Source organism: Gymnogyps californianus, chromosome 7, assembly GCF_018139145.2.
Source record: "Gymnogyps californianus isolate 813 chromosome 7, ASM1813914v2, whole genome shotgun sequence".
Taxonomy (NCBI): Eukaryota; Metazoa; Chordata; class Aves; order Accipitriformes; family Cathartidae; genus Gymnogyps; species Gymnogyps californianus.
In genome coordinates this window covers 5,424,324-5,440,909 of record NC_059477.1, presented here as the reverse complement: position 1 = coordinate 5,440,909, position 16,586 = coordinate 5,424,324, and the positions used below count along the sequence as shown (strand labels likewise).

Sequence of the window (16,586 nt, the reverse complement as noted above, 5' to 3'; positions counted from 1 at the left end):
CCGCAAAAACCCAGCAAGCGTTGCGCTCTTCTCTGAAGGTGGGCCCTTCCTCTTTCAGACATGTAGACACCTTGGAGGAGATTTTATGTCTGCTACTGATGGTTAGAAACAACGCTAGCAATGCAAAACCACCAAACTGTGGTTTAGGCTTTAGGACGTGCTGGAATGATGGAGTATCTGATTCTAACATTCATGGCAGTTCGCAGCCTTTTGTCCCCAAAATATTCTCTGCCAGGAAGCACTACTGCGGCGGTCACAGTGAAACAGTCCTAACAATTCCTGGGGCATAAGCTCCCCTCCGGTCCTGCCAGTCATGGCTAAACGTGGCACATAGGCCGATGCACCTACCCAGGTCTTACATGATCACACATTTACACAGACTTCCCTAAATTACTACTAGCATGGACTCTGTTGAGCTTGACCCAGAAAGTATGGTTGGTTTATATTCCCAGATTGATGCAGCCTCTCTGACAGACCTTCTCCCTCCCCTGTAAAGGTTTTTAGATAAGCAGTAAAACCCACTCATTCTTTTCAAGATATTCTGACATGGAAAGTCCCAGGGGGCTTTCCTTGACATCTCTTGCACTTAGGATATTCTCAGTAATGCCAAGCAACATGTACTTACTCAGTTCCAATGGACTTAGCCAAGATTTGCATTTGATAGGAGGCACCTGAGACTTCAGGCAATTTAATACAGTCATGTAAAATAAACAGTAAATACATATACATGCTGGATCCAAACAACTATGAGCCACAGTCTATGCAGAAAAGTACCAAAGACTTTGTAATGCACTGAGCATCATTTGCAGCAGTGGAAAAATAGCAAGGCTGGGCCCAGCAAGTACCCACACTGCCTAGCAGATTATGAAAAGTGACATGAGCCAAATTTGAGAGGCATCTACCTTATTTAATGATAACTCTATACTGATTTCCATTCTAGGGTTATAATTCAATGGTCATTTCTCCAAGCCCTTTCTGCACCAGTACAAATAACTTAATTTTTTCGTAAACTACCAATGTAGCCTATTCCCTTTCTCCTACCTCTTGACATGTAGTAGTAAGGTTCCACATTTGAGTGATTTCATTGGAAGGCTTTCTATACATATACACACACCTATGTGTGTGCATGTGTGTGCGTAATACATGCGCACACACGCACACACGGATAGCTATTTAATTTTAGGCTGTTTTTAATGGTGATTTCTGTACCTGAATTCTTTGTTTCCCAAAGCCCTAACACCTTTGTTAAACCATTTTAGCCATTTGTTCGCTTTCTGTATAATGCGGTTTAGATTTTCACCTTTGTAAGTTGTGAAGGCAGAAATGGTTTGGATTAGCTAGTTTAATCAAATTTCGCAGGACTCACGAATAGTATTGAGATGGAATCCAGTTTCTTGGACAAGGAGACTTATGTTTATTAAATTAAATACAGTCCAACTGCACTCTGCTCCATCCCAAGTAAGGAAAAATAAAGTAAAATTGGGGTGGCTATCTTAATGAAGCTGCCTAAGTACATAGCTCTCAGTCATCACTGAAATAATGCGGGTTTATCAAGCACAAAATGGCAAAGCACAAATTGTTCCTTCCCTCTGTTTCAAAACAACTCAAAAGGAATGAAAAAATGTTTTAAGAAAACTGGACTTAGGTACATACATTCTTTCATCTTGCTGTGGGAGCTAATATTTGCCTTTATTACTTTCAGGGTATGATTCCAAAAGTACTCAGCACTGATCTTGTTCCGATTCCTCTGGAGTCACCACTAAAACTTCCGCTAGCTCAAAAAGATAGTATTGATGTTGGTCGCTTTTTTAAAAGAGCTTATTACCTTGGTGTTGCAGAAGCATTTGTCTTGAAGAACTGGCAAAGGCTAAAAGAAAATCCAATAACAGAACAAAACAGAGTAACAACCAAGTCTTTTTCTTGTTGAAGTAATGACTCATAAAAGGGTACAGGCATTCCCTAACCTTCAAAGGTTTTATCAGGTCTGCTTAGAACTGATCATCACCAGCAATGAGTTTTTTTAATATGCAAATAAGACAGCTGGCTGCATTACAACTATGTCAGGTTTCCAGCCAGAAGGCAGAAGAGACGAGCCTCAGCTCCGGAGTTGGAAGATCAAGGAGCAGTGGAGTCTGGCAGGCTCCCGGAGGAAGCTGTATCTCAAGTAGCTGTGCTCTGGTTTTGAGGGTAGCAGGTGAGATATACAAAAGCAAATCAGCCTTATATAAAATCTATTATACCACAAAGCACTTGGTTAAAAACAAGTTGCTGCTTAGAAATTATGGGGACTCATCACCCAGAGTCTCTTCTTTTTTTTTTTTTTTCCCTGAATTCCTAACACAACTGAAGAACTGAAGTTGTTTCTTGGCTGTAGTGGAAGCTAAAGAGGCAATCAGTCATTTACACATCCTTGAGGGACACCTTAGGATATGCTAAGCAATCCAGAATGTCCCTATATCCGGAATGCTCAGAACAATATGTCTGCTGTGGTGTCACTTCTGACATCAGATATAAACTTCTTCCCAGCCTATACCTGAATATCAACGTTGATACATCCTGAGGGTACTGTTTAATAGCATGGTATTCATTTTGAATGCACTTTACTATATTATGGAATATTTTACCTAAACACTTTGTATCACTGTCACCACCATTCACTAGAATTCATTATTGCTGCAAGAATCTTCAAAATACTACTGAGGGTGAATAACTCTAGGGAAGGGAAATAGAGAAATAGATCAAACAAATTAATCAAAGTACATAGATACTCCAAGTTTGAAATCGAGAGCATTAAAATAGAGAGAACATATTAAAAACAGAGAAATATTGGCTATATCGTGAAGAGCACCCCATCCTCTGCAAATTCCCTCTCTTTCTTCACAGACACAGAAGACAACAGGATAACTATTTCTCTGAGGTTCATTTCTCATCTAAAGTCAGAATATTCGTGAGCTTGTACGATAATTACTCCAGCAGCTAATTACGATGCCATAGACAGACCATTGTGACTCAAGGACCAGCCTGAGTAGCAGGAACAAACACAAAGCAAACAATAACGTCTGTGCTTCCACAGCAGCACAGTGGCTTCAGCAATAAATAGAAAAAAGAATATGCAGAATAGAGAAAACAGATGAGAGAAAATTCAGAAAAAGTATGATGTTCACAAATACTCTCTACAGAAAAAGTGTTTTTAAGATTAGACTAAGTGTTCCTACAAGCAGTGTACAAACTTTGAAGAATGCAGGGAAAATTTACAAATACAATTCTCCATAACAGAGGATCAGGGAAAACTTGTGGTCATTATTTATACCATTTCATGCTCAGCAGATGACAAGGCTAAGAATAAAACCGGTACTTACATCCTGAGCTGCCATTTGTTGGAACCAAAGTGAAGTTGGAGGCCCAGGGGTTACGCACGATATCTTGCCAATGAATGGTGTCGGCGAAGCAAAGAAATTTGTTCTGGCCAACATACACCCCTCCATTCAATATTTCTGCATAAAAGAACAAGAGATCATACTTGTAAGACTTTAGACATACAGCTGATTAAATCTATTGCTGCTTTGTGTACTGGAGAGAGAGGGCATGAAATTTAAATGCAAAAAATTCTCACTGTAATCTCACTTAATACTCTGAAAACTGGAGGGCAAGTAGCTTACAGTACTCGTAAACAGGAACCATTTATTTATATGCAGAAGAAACCTGATGAAGACAGCCACACAGTTGCTAGATGAGTTACTGGGTTTACCTGTTGTTTCAGTGTAATCAAGTATGGAACAGTACTGTTATTTGTGGGTAAAATAACCTTCAAGACTTAACTGACTTTAAAAACACAAGCAATCAACCACACTATGCTGTATTTCATTAATACATATGAATGATTAAAACATACAATAAACTAACATGCTCCGCTGGGGTAGGAATTTTCTGAGCCCATAGTACATGAGAAGGGTCCAGTCACCACGATGTCTGGAAAAGCATGTTTTCTGATCAGACTGTGCTGCTGTAACACCATGATCCAAAATACTCAATATCTATGGTCCAGATCTCAAATCCTGTGATCTAAAACTACCATTGACATGCCTTACTGGAAGCTTTGTGTCGAAGGGAGATTGTTTCTGAGCAGATGAAAGTTGGGTTTTTTTTAATTTTCATGTTTATATCAGTTTGTTGAAAAAAAAAAAAAAAAAAAAGGCTTGTTGCCCTGTCTCTAAAGACTTGATTTGTCAAATCTCAACATGAAAATGATCTTACAGTTGTTGGTTGTAGCACCAGGGTTTTCTCTGGAGCAGTAACTTGTTTTTTTTACCCTCTAAACTCTTGTTCAAATTCACAATTTCTCTACTTAACCTGCCTCTCGTATTTCCAAAGCAGAGGACAATCCATGTGACTTTCATTAAAGTTAACAGGAGCTATGCAGCTAAAACCTCCTGCACCGCTTAGTGTCAGAGATTCAAGCCTCAGCAAAGAAATGTTGAAGGTTAGTTACTAATAGCACCTTAGAACAACATTAAGTGGTGCTGTACAGTCAGGAGTGTCACACTTCTCACAGAGACATTAAGAGTAAATCTTGACTATGGTAACAATGATTAAGGTCATCTGATAGTTCTCATCTCCCAAGAAAACCTTTAAAAGCTGTAGTGGGAATGCTAATGTTGACAAACAACAAGGAAGGAATTACTGCATTTTTTTTTTTTTTTTTTTAAATTTCAGGGTTTACAGGCCACAGCATGTAGAGGAGATAGCCCCCAAGAAAAGAACGTATTAAATAAAGGATCATCGGTAAATACACCCTTCCGCCATATTAATCAGTTCAGAGTATTACTATTTCTTAGAAACCTCTGGTTTAAAAGCTTGGCTTTTCATTGAAAAGGGGCTTAAAAATGAAAACAATAATAATAATCTTATACATAAAAGAGTCCAGATTAGAGATATAGCAATGATCTGTCTGTATGATATTCTTATGATCCCTGAAAAAACACATACAGCATCTGTTAGCAATTCTGCTCTGGGGAAAAAGTGGGACTTAGAAGAACACCTGAAAACATGACTAGTGATGATTTCTCTGTGTTGTCCCAGCTATACAGGATTACCAAATCCATTATGGCCCAGATTTTGACTAAAAATAACATGTAACAATCGATGAAAAACTGTAAAATCTACATTCATAGCTTCTTAAACACTTGCACACGATTCCAAATAGTGTCACTATCAGTTGGTACATCTGAACACCTGCCACTGGCATAATTTCTGGTTTTTAGAGCATTCACTCTTGACAATACCTATCAAATTTTCTTTCCTGCTAGGAACTTTGATGCATTCTTGTATAGCGGGCAGCACCTCACTCTAAAAGTAATTCTAATAGTTTAAATTTGTGGAGAAAGGCTTTTTTCAGCATAAAAGTAACCAGAAAATGTCCCCTCTGTACTGTAAGGAAAGCTGACAGCTTTCCCTGTGATTTACTAAAAGCAAACATGGAAAATGCTCTGACTTCCCTCATCACTGAATAATAAGCATTGTTCCTGCTGCCCTTCTCCAAAACCAGGATGCACTGGGGTCTTTACTTGCCCTGCACTGTACCATTTTTCACAGGTGACTGGATTAAAGTTTACAGGTCTATTCATGCGGTGAGGCGCTAATAAACCTGAGTAATAATATCAAAGATGGGCTCTTACAGATATTAAATAACCCTGAGTTCAAATTTTAGTACAATCTTTAAAGTACTTGTGCTTGACTCTTCCTGCTCTGTGGGATCCAGATTCATTCCCTTGCTATCTTCCTCTTCCAACCTGCTATCCTACTTTTCTTTATGCTGAGTCCTCGGCATGTGTAAATCAGCACAGATGCATTGGCTTCATTGACTTAAACTCAAACGCATTTTGCACTTCTCTGCCCTCTCTTAGCAAGAACAATGCCTGGAAAGACCTAATAAACCCTGTTACATGTTAAGCAAATGAAGCACAAATGTAATCAATATACAATAGAGTTACTGTATAATGAACTCATCATCATAAAGTCATCATCTCATTTTAATTTACAGCACTGAAAGTGAGAGATAAAGTTAAACGTTAAACAGGAAGAGAAAGGCAGGCATCTCTGCCTATGTAGGCGAGCTAGCAAAGGAAGCCAGGCAAAAAGAGCTTTCTTCTCCTGCATGCAACACCTGAGGTGCCTCTTTGCTGAACTCTTTCCAAGGCTGGAGCAGGAAAGAGAATGACAAGTCCCCTAGTGAATTTTGTGATTTCTGCTGCGAAGAAAGAAGCTAGTTCCTGCCAAAGCAGCACTCAAAAGGACTGCTCACAGTGGAACATATTAAATACCATTTTGGGGAGAGTATTTTTGTCTTCTAAAACCATTTTTTGTGACATTGGAAAATTGTTAGTCTAAGTACAACACTGCTGCCTGGGACAGGAGGCAGAGCACTCAGCTCTATCAGCTGCTGCCTGAAATACCTACTGGGCCGCACTGGCAGCAAACATTAACCTTGGACTTCTACACTGCTCAGGGACACAGTTACTAAAGGGGATTTTGAAGCACAAGTCCCACTAGCTTTCATTGGGAAAAGAGTTCCTAACGGTGTCAGACAATTTTGGACACCTTCCTGTAAGGTACCGATGGCCACACTTAAGAGTACCATGATCTCCCATTTTGGCACCAGGGCTGCAGCCGGTGCTCTGAGCAAAGGAGTAGCTCCAAAGTCTTTTGCCACTTGATTCTGAAGTGAATGCAAAATCTTACCATCTTCCTTATTAGAGCTACTTTACTGGCTTAAAAGCAGTATAACATGGCACCCCTGAAAGAATTGAGTCAGATAATGGGACTCATTTCTGAAACAATCTTACAGACACCTGGGCGAAAGAGCATGGCATTGAGTGGGTGTATCACATTCCCTATCATGCACCAGCCCCGGGAAAAATCGAGCAATACAATGGACTGTTAAAGACTACACTGAGAGCAATGGGTGGTGGGACCTTCAAACACTGGGATACACATTTAGCAAAGGCCACCTGGTTAGTCAACACTAGGAGATCTGCCAATTGGGCTGGCCCTGCCCGATCAAAACTTCTATGTACTGTAGAAGTGGATAAAGTCCCTGTAGTGCACATTAAAAATAAGTTAGGGAAAACAGTCTGGGTTATTCCTGCCTGTCCTGGTTTTGGCTGGGATAGAGTTAATTTTCTTCCTAGTAGGTGGTGTAGTGTTATGTTTTGGATTTAGTATGAGAATAATGTTGATAACACACTGATGTTTTTAGTTGTCGCTAAGTAGTGTTGATACTAAGTCAAGGATTTTTGAACTTCTCATACCCAGCCAGCAAGAAGGCTGGAGGGGTATGAGAAGCTGGGAGGGGACACAGCCAGGACAGCTGACCCAAACTGGCCAAAGGGATATTCCATACCATATGACATCATGTCCAGTATATAAACTGGGGGGAGCCGGCCGGGAGGGGCAGACCACTGCTCGGGCATTGGTCAGCGGGTGGTGAGCATTGTGCATCACTTGTTTTGTATATTCTAATTCTTTTACTGTTATTATTGTAATTTTATTATTATCATTATTTTCGTTCCTTTCTGTCCTACTACACTGTCTTTATCTCAACCCATGAGTTTTGGGGTTTTTTTTCTGATTCTCTTCCCCATCCCACTGGGTGGGGGGAGCAAGCGAGCGGCTGTGTCGCGCTTAGTTGCCGGTGATGGAGTAGCCACAGTGCCTGTTGCCGGGGTTGGAGTAGCCGCAACACCTGTCAGAACCATTACCGCATAACTTTGGTAACCTACCATACAATACTTACAATACTAACAGGAGGAATGGAAACATACACGTCTCTGGCAACCAGGAAACACAAGTATCTTACACTTTCCATAAAGTGCCATGGAACACGGGTAGGTACATCACACACAATTTATACTTAGTCTGCTAAGTTCAAAAAGGGGCTAAATTCATAACATCTATTCTAATAGAATGAGTTTGACTGGAGTCAGTGAAAATGCGTTACCAGCCACCAGAAGCTTAAGATCACTGTAAATAAGGCAAAGGAACACTAGCTCTGCAAGTGTGTTGTCTGTTGAGACTGGAGATGGAAAGAAATCTTCTTCATCCATCTGTTAAAAGGGCATTTTCTTCAGCTGACTTTTTCTTGTGTACAGTGTAATTCCTCACAGTCTGTTATCTAATTTCTAATGTAGATTAAATTGGCAAAACACGTTCACATTCTGCAACGTATCCTGAAGTGCAAGTAATTCGTGTGTGTTGCTATGCAGTGGGGGCTGTAGGCACCTATTTAGCAGTAGAATCTGGTTCTAAAATTGTTATAAAATTGGCTATAAAATTGCTATTGCTATTCAAGGTTGCAAATTAAGAGCTCTTCTCTGGTGCTATGAAGACAGCTGGCATGATGAACTGGAAGAAGGCATAGTGAGAGGGAAAAGAACTAGCTCTAAAGTGGGCAGAGAAAGGGGAATGAGTTAATAAGGAAAAACTGTTGGGCATGTCCACTGTAACTACTTCAAAAGCAAAACATATATCTTATGATATCTTATACCTTCCAAGCTGATGGTCTGCTAAGAAAATAGCTGTCTTTTACACTACATCACATACAGGTATACTCTGTACATATGTATTATATAATGCACGTTGATGATACCTTCATTTCCAAGGTCAGCCTCTGTTAGAGCTGAAGCATCTTTGCATGCTGACAGTGCTGCGTCTTCGCCATCATTACCCAGGTGATGGGGATCTGTTGTCAGATACTGTATCACTCTCAAAACACTGTCATATTTCACCCAAGATGCTGAACACAGTATCCGAAAATGGCTTTGGCCTGGAAATTTCATGCCAAACCAAGTCTTTTGATCTCTTAGCACAGTTGATTGCTGATGACCCACTGGGAAAGCACTTCAGGTCCGTCATTAATAAGCTATGTCTTAAAGGGTAATGAGAACCGGGTGCTTTAGGAGACAATAGCTCATCCATCATCAATCAAGATCTGAAGTTTTTATACAGATGATTTAAGAAGAGTTGGACTGTGTAAAATTGAAATGTCACATTTGTATTGGGAGATGGGGGGAGCTTAGTAATGAAAATGAGAGTTTTAACCTTCTCCATTTCAGCTCAATGACCATACTCAAAAGCTCATGGATGTGGAATCTGTGTACCAGCTAGAAGCCCCAGACAGCCTTCGATCTCAATTATACAATTTCAAGTAAAGATTATTTGGGTCATTAGCTGGAAGTCAGTTTCAAGGCTTGATGGTAACAGCAAGATATTCTTTATTTCTGTCAAAAGTAATCAGTGTTATGTGCAGCCTGTAGGTCTGTACTTCCAACTGCTCAATAACTAAGAACACTGGACTGTAGCACCTGAGCATAAATCTTCCAAATCTAGCTACCTATTTTGCTGCTTAAATAAAAATGGAGTAATTTGATTACCTTTCGCTGAGTTTGATGGGGTACCCTTTTCACCATTTCACCGCAAATGTGCGTGAAGATGGGCTCACAGGGTCCTTGCGAGTCATTTAGCTACTTCATTAAAGGACAACAGGCTCTGGTCAACTCTTTCTTTAGTGATCTCTCCAAAGGGAATATCTGTTTCATGAACGGGTTCAGCCATATTAAACCAACTCAAAGACAACATTTCTATCTGCTTGGATTATTCCTCTGTCTGTGCATGCCCTGAATTCTTCCTTCTCACAGCCTTATTAAAATTAAGACACCAAATCATTTACCTGGTTACTTTGTAAAAGGAAACAATGCTGCAAATTATCCCAGCCTTTTGCGGTAAACACGCCAGAGTTACAATATATGTTCCATGACTACCTGATACTGGGGGAAGTGCAAGTTGGCGTGCAAGTCTGCATCAGGCTAATGGGCCCCATTTCACCTTGCACCCTGAGCAGTTACTGAGACCATTGGGCACATAAAATGCAGCCACATGGCCCCAAAGGGTTCAGTGCAAGGAGAAAGTCATCCAAAATACTATGGAAGAGAGTAGAAACAGCTGAATCAAACAAATAACACAAAAAACCCTCACCCATCCAAAAGGGAAGAAAACAGTTGGGTATAAACTCAATTTAAGATGTGCTTCTTTTCACAAGAAACACTCCTGTACTTAAATATAATTGTTTTTACTCCACACACTTGGCTTGTGCTAAAGGAAATGGTCTCCCTCCATAATCCAGCTAGATTCACTTGTCCTAGTGGCTGCTCAATTTAACCCATCTTGCAATGATCACAGCAGCTTCTGCCTACTTGGATCTTGATTCCCGAAAGTGTGTAGGCCCAGGTTTACCTTTCAATCATCTCCTTCCCCTCCATTCTGGAGGAGGCTTCCTGCTCCTGTAATAATTACTCTGCTTTCACAACAGAGAATAAAAAGATGTACCGATTCCAACCAACACAACATTCATTAACCATACACCTGCCATCAGTATCACATATCCTTGATGTTAATTAACAACAGGGTAGACATAAAGCTGTATGACCAGCCTTAGCTCCAGCATTTCCTTTGCAGATGTTAACTGCAGAAGCAGCAGTAGCTGTTTACAATGTTACCCACCTCATTTGTTTGCTTCTTTTCCCATCACCAGCTTTTGAAAGCTGTTTGACCCTGTTGACTTTGCAGGTGAGGAGCTTTCATGTAATATGTTGACTCTGCTACAGAGATATTAATTTTCAGAAGGAGATGCTAATTGCCTCACTTCTTTGTCCAGTCAAATTCTGATCCTGACGTTAGCAGTCAAGTGCTTGATTTACTGTTTTATTAATATAATTTTGGGGGGTGACAGGTAGATTAACAGATATAAAACATAACATTGCAACAATCCACATGGCTTCCTGTGGGTTTCTGCAAATCAGGGAGAGAGGCAGAAAAGGGCCTGGCGGTCCTCGTGGGTGGCAAGATGGACATGAGTCAGCAGTGCACCCATGCAGGGATGAAGGGTGATCACACAGTGGGCTGCAGAAGCAGAGCCAGCAGGTGAGGGAGGTGATGCTGCCCATCTGGCTGGGCACTTGTGAAGGTACATCTGACGCACTGGGTCCATTTTGGGCACTCCAGTGCAACACAGTTGTTGCCAAACCACAAGAAAGTCCAGGGAAGGACAACTATGGTGGTTAGAGGCTGGAGGACTTGTCATATGAGGAGAGGTGAGAGGACCTGGGCTTGTCTAGCCTGAAGAAGCGATGACTGGGGAGGGGGGGACACCTAACTGCAGTCTGCCTCTACCTAAAGAAGGGCTACAGGGGAACACAGAGCCAGACTCTTCTCAGAAGTGCACAGCTTAAGAGGCAACGGGCACAAGCTGCAACATGGGAAGCACTGATAGACATCAGAAAAATATTCTTCACAACAAGAGTGGTTAAGCACAGGAGCAGACTAACCAGAGAAGTGGTGCTATCTCCATCTCTAGAGACTTTCATAAACAACAACCTGATCCTTGTCTGAAGTTAGTCCTGCTCTGAGCAGAAGACTGGACCAGATGACCTCCAGATATCCCTTCCAACCTAAATTACTTTGTCCTTCTACAATTATTAATCATCTACTACCACAGTACTTACAACACTCCATAAGCAATCCGTTCTCTCCATTTTTATAAAAGTATACTTCACTTTAAACTTTGATCTACTGATAAGCATTTGGTGATGCAAAACACCCATCTGGAAGATAACATACATTTAAAAGCATGTCACGTGTGTGTATAAAGAAGTGCTACAGTATTTGAAATACAGAACCTATGTCACCGTCACTGTCCCCCATTTCATGCAAAGGGGACATCTGGACTAAGAATCATTACAGCTTTCAGTATGAAAGAACTGTTGCCCTTCGATCTTTTGATTTTTGTTAGCAAAAAGAAAATTGTATTCATTTAAGTCACTGTAATGAATCACTGATGAGTTTCAAATTACTGCCTATGGAGAGCATGACACGTCACTAGCTCACCCCAGAAGGCATACTCTTGAGCTCAATAAGAGCAGCAATACACCAACAGTCAGAAATGAGCAGTCATTTCATTCACAGGAGACGTGACTTAACATTCAGGTAGCACAGCACTACCTGATGGGGATATCTGCGTCCCAGTTAGCAGCGACCGCACGTTCAGGAAGAGGTGAGCCATTTCTGCAGTGTGCTGCTATGTGCCCCTTCAGCGAGTCCTCTGATAACACACCATTACTTGGCAGTGCTTACCTTTGTTGTTGTTGTTGTTCCAAACCCATACCTCTGAGCATGGACTTCAGCATGGAAGCACAGCTGTGGGCATCTGATTATTCAGAAGTTACTAAAACCTGCTGAATCCGAAATAAATCACCTCTCTTCTGCCCTGTTCTTATTCTTTGGCAGCAAGCCAGCAGAAGGTGCAGAAGGGGAGATGATGTGCAGTGCACTGGGTGCACCAACAGGGCAAACAAAGTCTCCCTGGTGTCCCAGTGGGCTCCAGAAAGCCTGGAGGCTCTGACAGATACCACTTTACTGGAATTCTGCTGTCTGGTCACCTTTAATGGTGAGCATCCTGTGGGACATAATCTGGTGTAATAACCCAAAGCAGCTATATCAGCGCTTGCCTTGCAGTCTTTCATGACACAGCCCCTGCTTTCTGTGTCAGACATCCTCCCAATTTGTTCAGTGAAGACTGAACAGACCTCAGGGTCTCTTCTTCTGCGCTCTTGAAATGCTACCCATGCCCTATAGCTGCAACAACTCCTTCATCTGTCACACTGATCAGCTTCTGCAAAGGTGCAGCAACAACACACAACCAAGCCACCCTTCCTGGCTCACCATGATGGTTTCACATTCATTTTTCCTCATAACTTCTCTAGAGCTTTTGCTGTGATTGAAGCATTTCTCCAGATGAATGGTTTCTGCTCCTGAGGGGCAGTATGTTTATTTGCCAGCCCTACAACAACATGAGTGGCTTCCAGCAGAGTTTCCTAGTGCCTCCAGGACGTTTCCATTGGCTGCAGATTCACCCACAAACTCTACAGAGAACCACCAGTCAAGGCTTCCTGGGGGTAAGATTGCAGACTGATCCTTCAACCATCCTCCTTCGCCTATGACCAGCTGTTCTGCTAGTTCAGAGTCCCGCTGTATGATACTGGGACCTAAACCTTACTGTCCCACTGCTCCAACAGGGACTCATCCCACCTCCTTCCTTCCCTGATCTCAAGGGAAGGCAGCCAACAATCAATGGAGTCTGAAGAAACATGGGGTAGCAGTGGAGAGAGCATTCTATTCCAGGCCAGAAAAAGTGGAAGCTGATGCTTGGAGCCACCTAAGATATGAGGTCCATTGAGCCAAACTGAACCCTTAAGGAAATCGGCTCTCCACTGAAGACTACCTTACATTTCTTTTCATCTATGTGGGCCAAATTTGAGAAATGGCACTGTGAGTACTTGTTTTTATTTTTTCCCCTAAACTTTTTACAAAGTTCTCTCCTCAGAGGATGTTCTTATCATTTCTCCACCCAGGATGAGGCTACATACTTTGACTGATTCATTTCTGTGCTGCCAAGACAGACACAAGCATTTTAAATGCCTCTCCTCGTCAGGACATTTGCTATATAATGTTTTGATCAAACCTGTAATGTTTCATGTCTGCTGGTGGCAGCTCTCAATTTATCTTTTCCATCTGCTGAGATATGTAACTGTGAGACTACCGTGTCCCTGTTCTCCGGGCATCAGCTCTTTATGAGGCATCTTGCGAGTAAATGTTGCCTGACAGTTTGTCTGCCACTGCCGCTGCACCCTTTCCAAGCAGGCTTTTCACGTGGAAGTCAAGCAGCAGTAGGAACAGAAACCTCAGCAGGGCCAGAGGCATCTGAATGCAGCAGGGTTTCCCTGCAGCATCCCCAAGAGCTTCAACTCTGGCATTATCTGGCGGTCTATTTTTTAATTCTTTTCATACAACCACTGACAAATTCAAGAAGCCTGCTTTCTATCCCAAGCACATCTGGCACTCAGGCCGTGCACTTGGCAAACAGACTGATGGCCTTCTGTCTTGGAGCATAAGTGCCTCAAGTACATCCTGATTGGCATCAACATGCAGAAATTCCTTCTCCCTTCGAAAAAAATAGTTAAGATCTGGATGTAGTGGTAATTTCCTCCATTTTCTGAAAGGCTGTAAGAAATTACTGGCTCCATAGAGCCCTTCTCTTTCAAAACTGTCATAATGTGGCTTGGAATAATCCTGGAAGGGTGCCCAGACCCACGTCCAGCTGCATCCTGCGTTTCAGTACAAGCATTTACATACGGGCTGGTAATTGGCATGCAGCTGGTATTACGCCAGCTCCAGCAATTGCATAACCTAACTAATCTTTTTTCTGGGCTCGAAAGAGGAGCCTGTGTCCGCTGAGCTTAAAATTTCTATATGGGATCTGTTCAAGTACGCTCTCACATTTCTACGCCACGTTGTTAACCTCTCCTGAGATACGGTGTCGACTCTTCGAAGAGGAATTTTAATTGAAATTTCTCTGAGGTGGGAAGCGCCTGTGCTCTCCTGTACTGAAACTCTGCAAATGACATGCTGAAAATCCTCCTCCTGCACAGAGGACTGTGAAGTGACTCTTCTTTCGCTTCTATGAGCCATAAGGACCTTGGATTGCATTTGCCCTCCCAGCGCTGTGGCTGGGGACAGCCAGAGAGCCAAAAGAAGGCCTATAAACTGAGGAACATGCATGTTAATCACAGCAATCAGTAAGGCCTTCTTTGTAAGTTAATGAGTTTGATAAGGTCTGAGCCTCAAGTATCCCAACTCATATTTTTTCCCCTTTAACTACTATAATTGCTAAGAGGTCACTGTCAGTCCTGCTTCTTGCTTTTGCATGCACACTTAATTCAGGTTTCAAATCTGACGAGATGTCAGGGAACCTGTCCATGCTGCTGAGCCGCCGACCCTGTGGAAACACAGCTGATGTGTTCCTGCTAACTGTTCTCCCTCCCCAAAACTCACGTACCTTCTATGATCATCATGTTTGACCACATCCTTTTGACCTTAATTATGCCCGTTTTCTGTGCATCTATTATAAGGTAGTAGTGAAACAGTGGCAACAACTAAAATGTGGCTGTTACATTAAAAAAATAGAGAATTCAGGCCAATTTTACTTAAACTACTAACCTCAAACCAGATACTTAGGTGAGGCAAATAAGCACATGTGAATTCATGCCAAAATAACCACTTCGGATAGTGGGAGCTAAAGAAACAGGTGACAAGGTCCTAAGCACAAGAGAGTTCAGGGTTAGTTCATTTACTTTTTTAAGACTATGATCTCTCTCCTCAAGTGTTCCCCAGTTGTTCTGCCCGCTCTTAAATACGAGTCTCTCATCTCCCACCAATCCCAATTTTAAAAATGCCTCATCCTACACATTTAGCTTTTTAAAAGCCACAATGAAAACATCCTCTTCTTTTTTCCATCAATATTTTGATTGTAACCAACATGGTTGCAAACATTCTCCCAACACACCTCTTTCTTTTCCCAGCACGCGAATTGCATTGAACCCGAGCTGCTCTCAGTTATGATGCGGTAGATCAAGAGTGATGCTGTGGCCTGGAGTGACATGGAAGTAAAGCTGCAGTGAGACCTACGCCGCCATTAACAGAGGACATACTCAGCTCCCAGTAGTGGCTTGTCACATGGTGGACAGTCCCTTTTCTAACTCGTTTCTGCTCTGTACCCATGCAACCTTGGCAGAAGCGAGGGTTGCCTTCCTTGTCATATTTGATAGCAGAATACACTTTCTTCCTGGAAAAAGGTTCGGTTTCCTTCCAGCATTTTACCGCTCTGCAGTTAAACTAGTCCAAACAGTTTCTGTCTGCAGGCAGCAAAAGCGCACAGTTTGTCCTTGTCTACACTCTAGCTAAACTGCAGCTGGCACTGATTGATGGTATTTATTTCAGTGAGATCATTTTTAATAAAGTAGACAACAGGAGGAAAGAGTAAGTGCCCAGACCCACCAATTCTGTTGTACTAACTGCTATCCTTAGCATTAAGAACAAGTCTTAGTAATTTTTTGCCAAAGAGCTTCCCAAATAACCCTACACAAAAGAGGGAGAGCGCACAAACAGACCACAGGCTGTGAACAGAGTTGCTGAGGGCAAAACAAAGCAGCTCTTCTCCCGGCTTCAGGGCTCAGCTCGGTAGGGTTCAAGCCTGCACCTCTGCCCCTGCATTGCCCGTGGTTAGCTTTGTGGCTTTTCTTACCATTGCCTTTTAAGGTTGATGCATCTTGGATATAATTTATAAATAAATAAATAAATTATTGTAAGAGATATCCTGAATGACAATTTCTTTCTCAGTCCACTGACTGCTGTGCCCCAGAACTGAACAGATGTTGGTAAAAGGACAGGAATATTAATCTAATCAAATATAGGGGGAAAAACATATTCTTCTGAGTTATAACTCTTTATTTGGCTTTTATAGCTTGTCTTTCTCTTGAGCTTCAGAAGTTCTTGCTCAAATTGCACAGGCAGCCAGTGTAAGGCTGCAGAAGTTATATACCTGGCTATTCCTGGTCTTCAAAGGCTACAAAACATCTGTTGGTTGGCAAGAGCAATTAATTAGCAAAATTGAAAAGATAGTTCCTTTTTACAAAGGCTTG

The 16,586-nt window shown here is 41.9% G+C and overlaps 1 protein-coding gene across 6 annotated transcripts in view; it reads right to left on the bottom strand.

Moving 5' to 3' along the window:
* Positions 1 to 16,586, bottom strand: part of ERBB4 (erb-b2 receptor tyrosine kinase 4) — a 528,844-nt gene that overhangs the window by 212,027 nt on the left and 300,231 nt on the right. For all 6 annotated transcript variants that reach the window (XM_050899627.1, XM_050899630.1, XM_050899632.1 and 3 more), the window contains exon 4: positions 3,360 to 3,494. In XM_050899627.1, the coding sequence (XP_050755584.1) occupies positions 3,360 to 3,494 (135 nt within the window). The remainder of the gene's footprint in view (positions 1 to 3,359; positions 3,495 to 16,586) is intronic.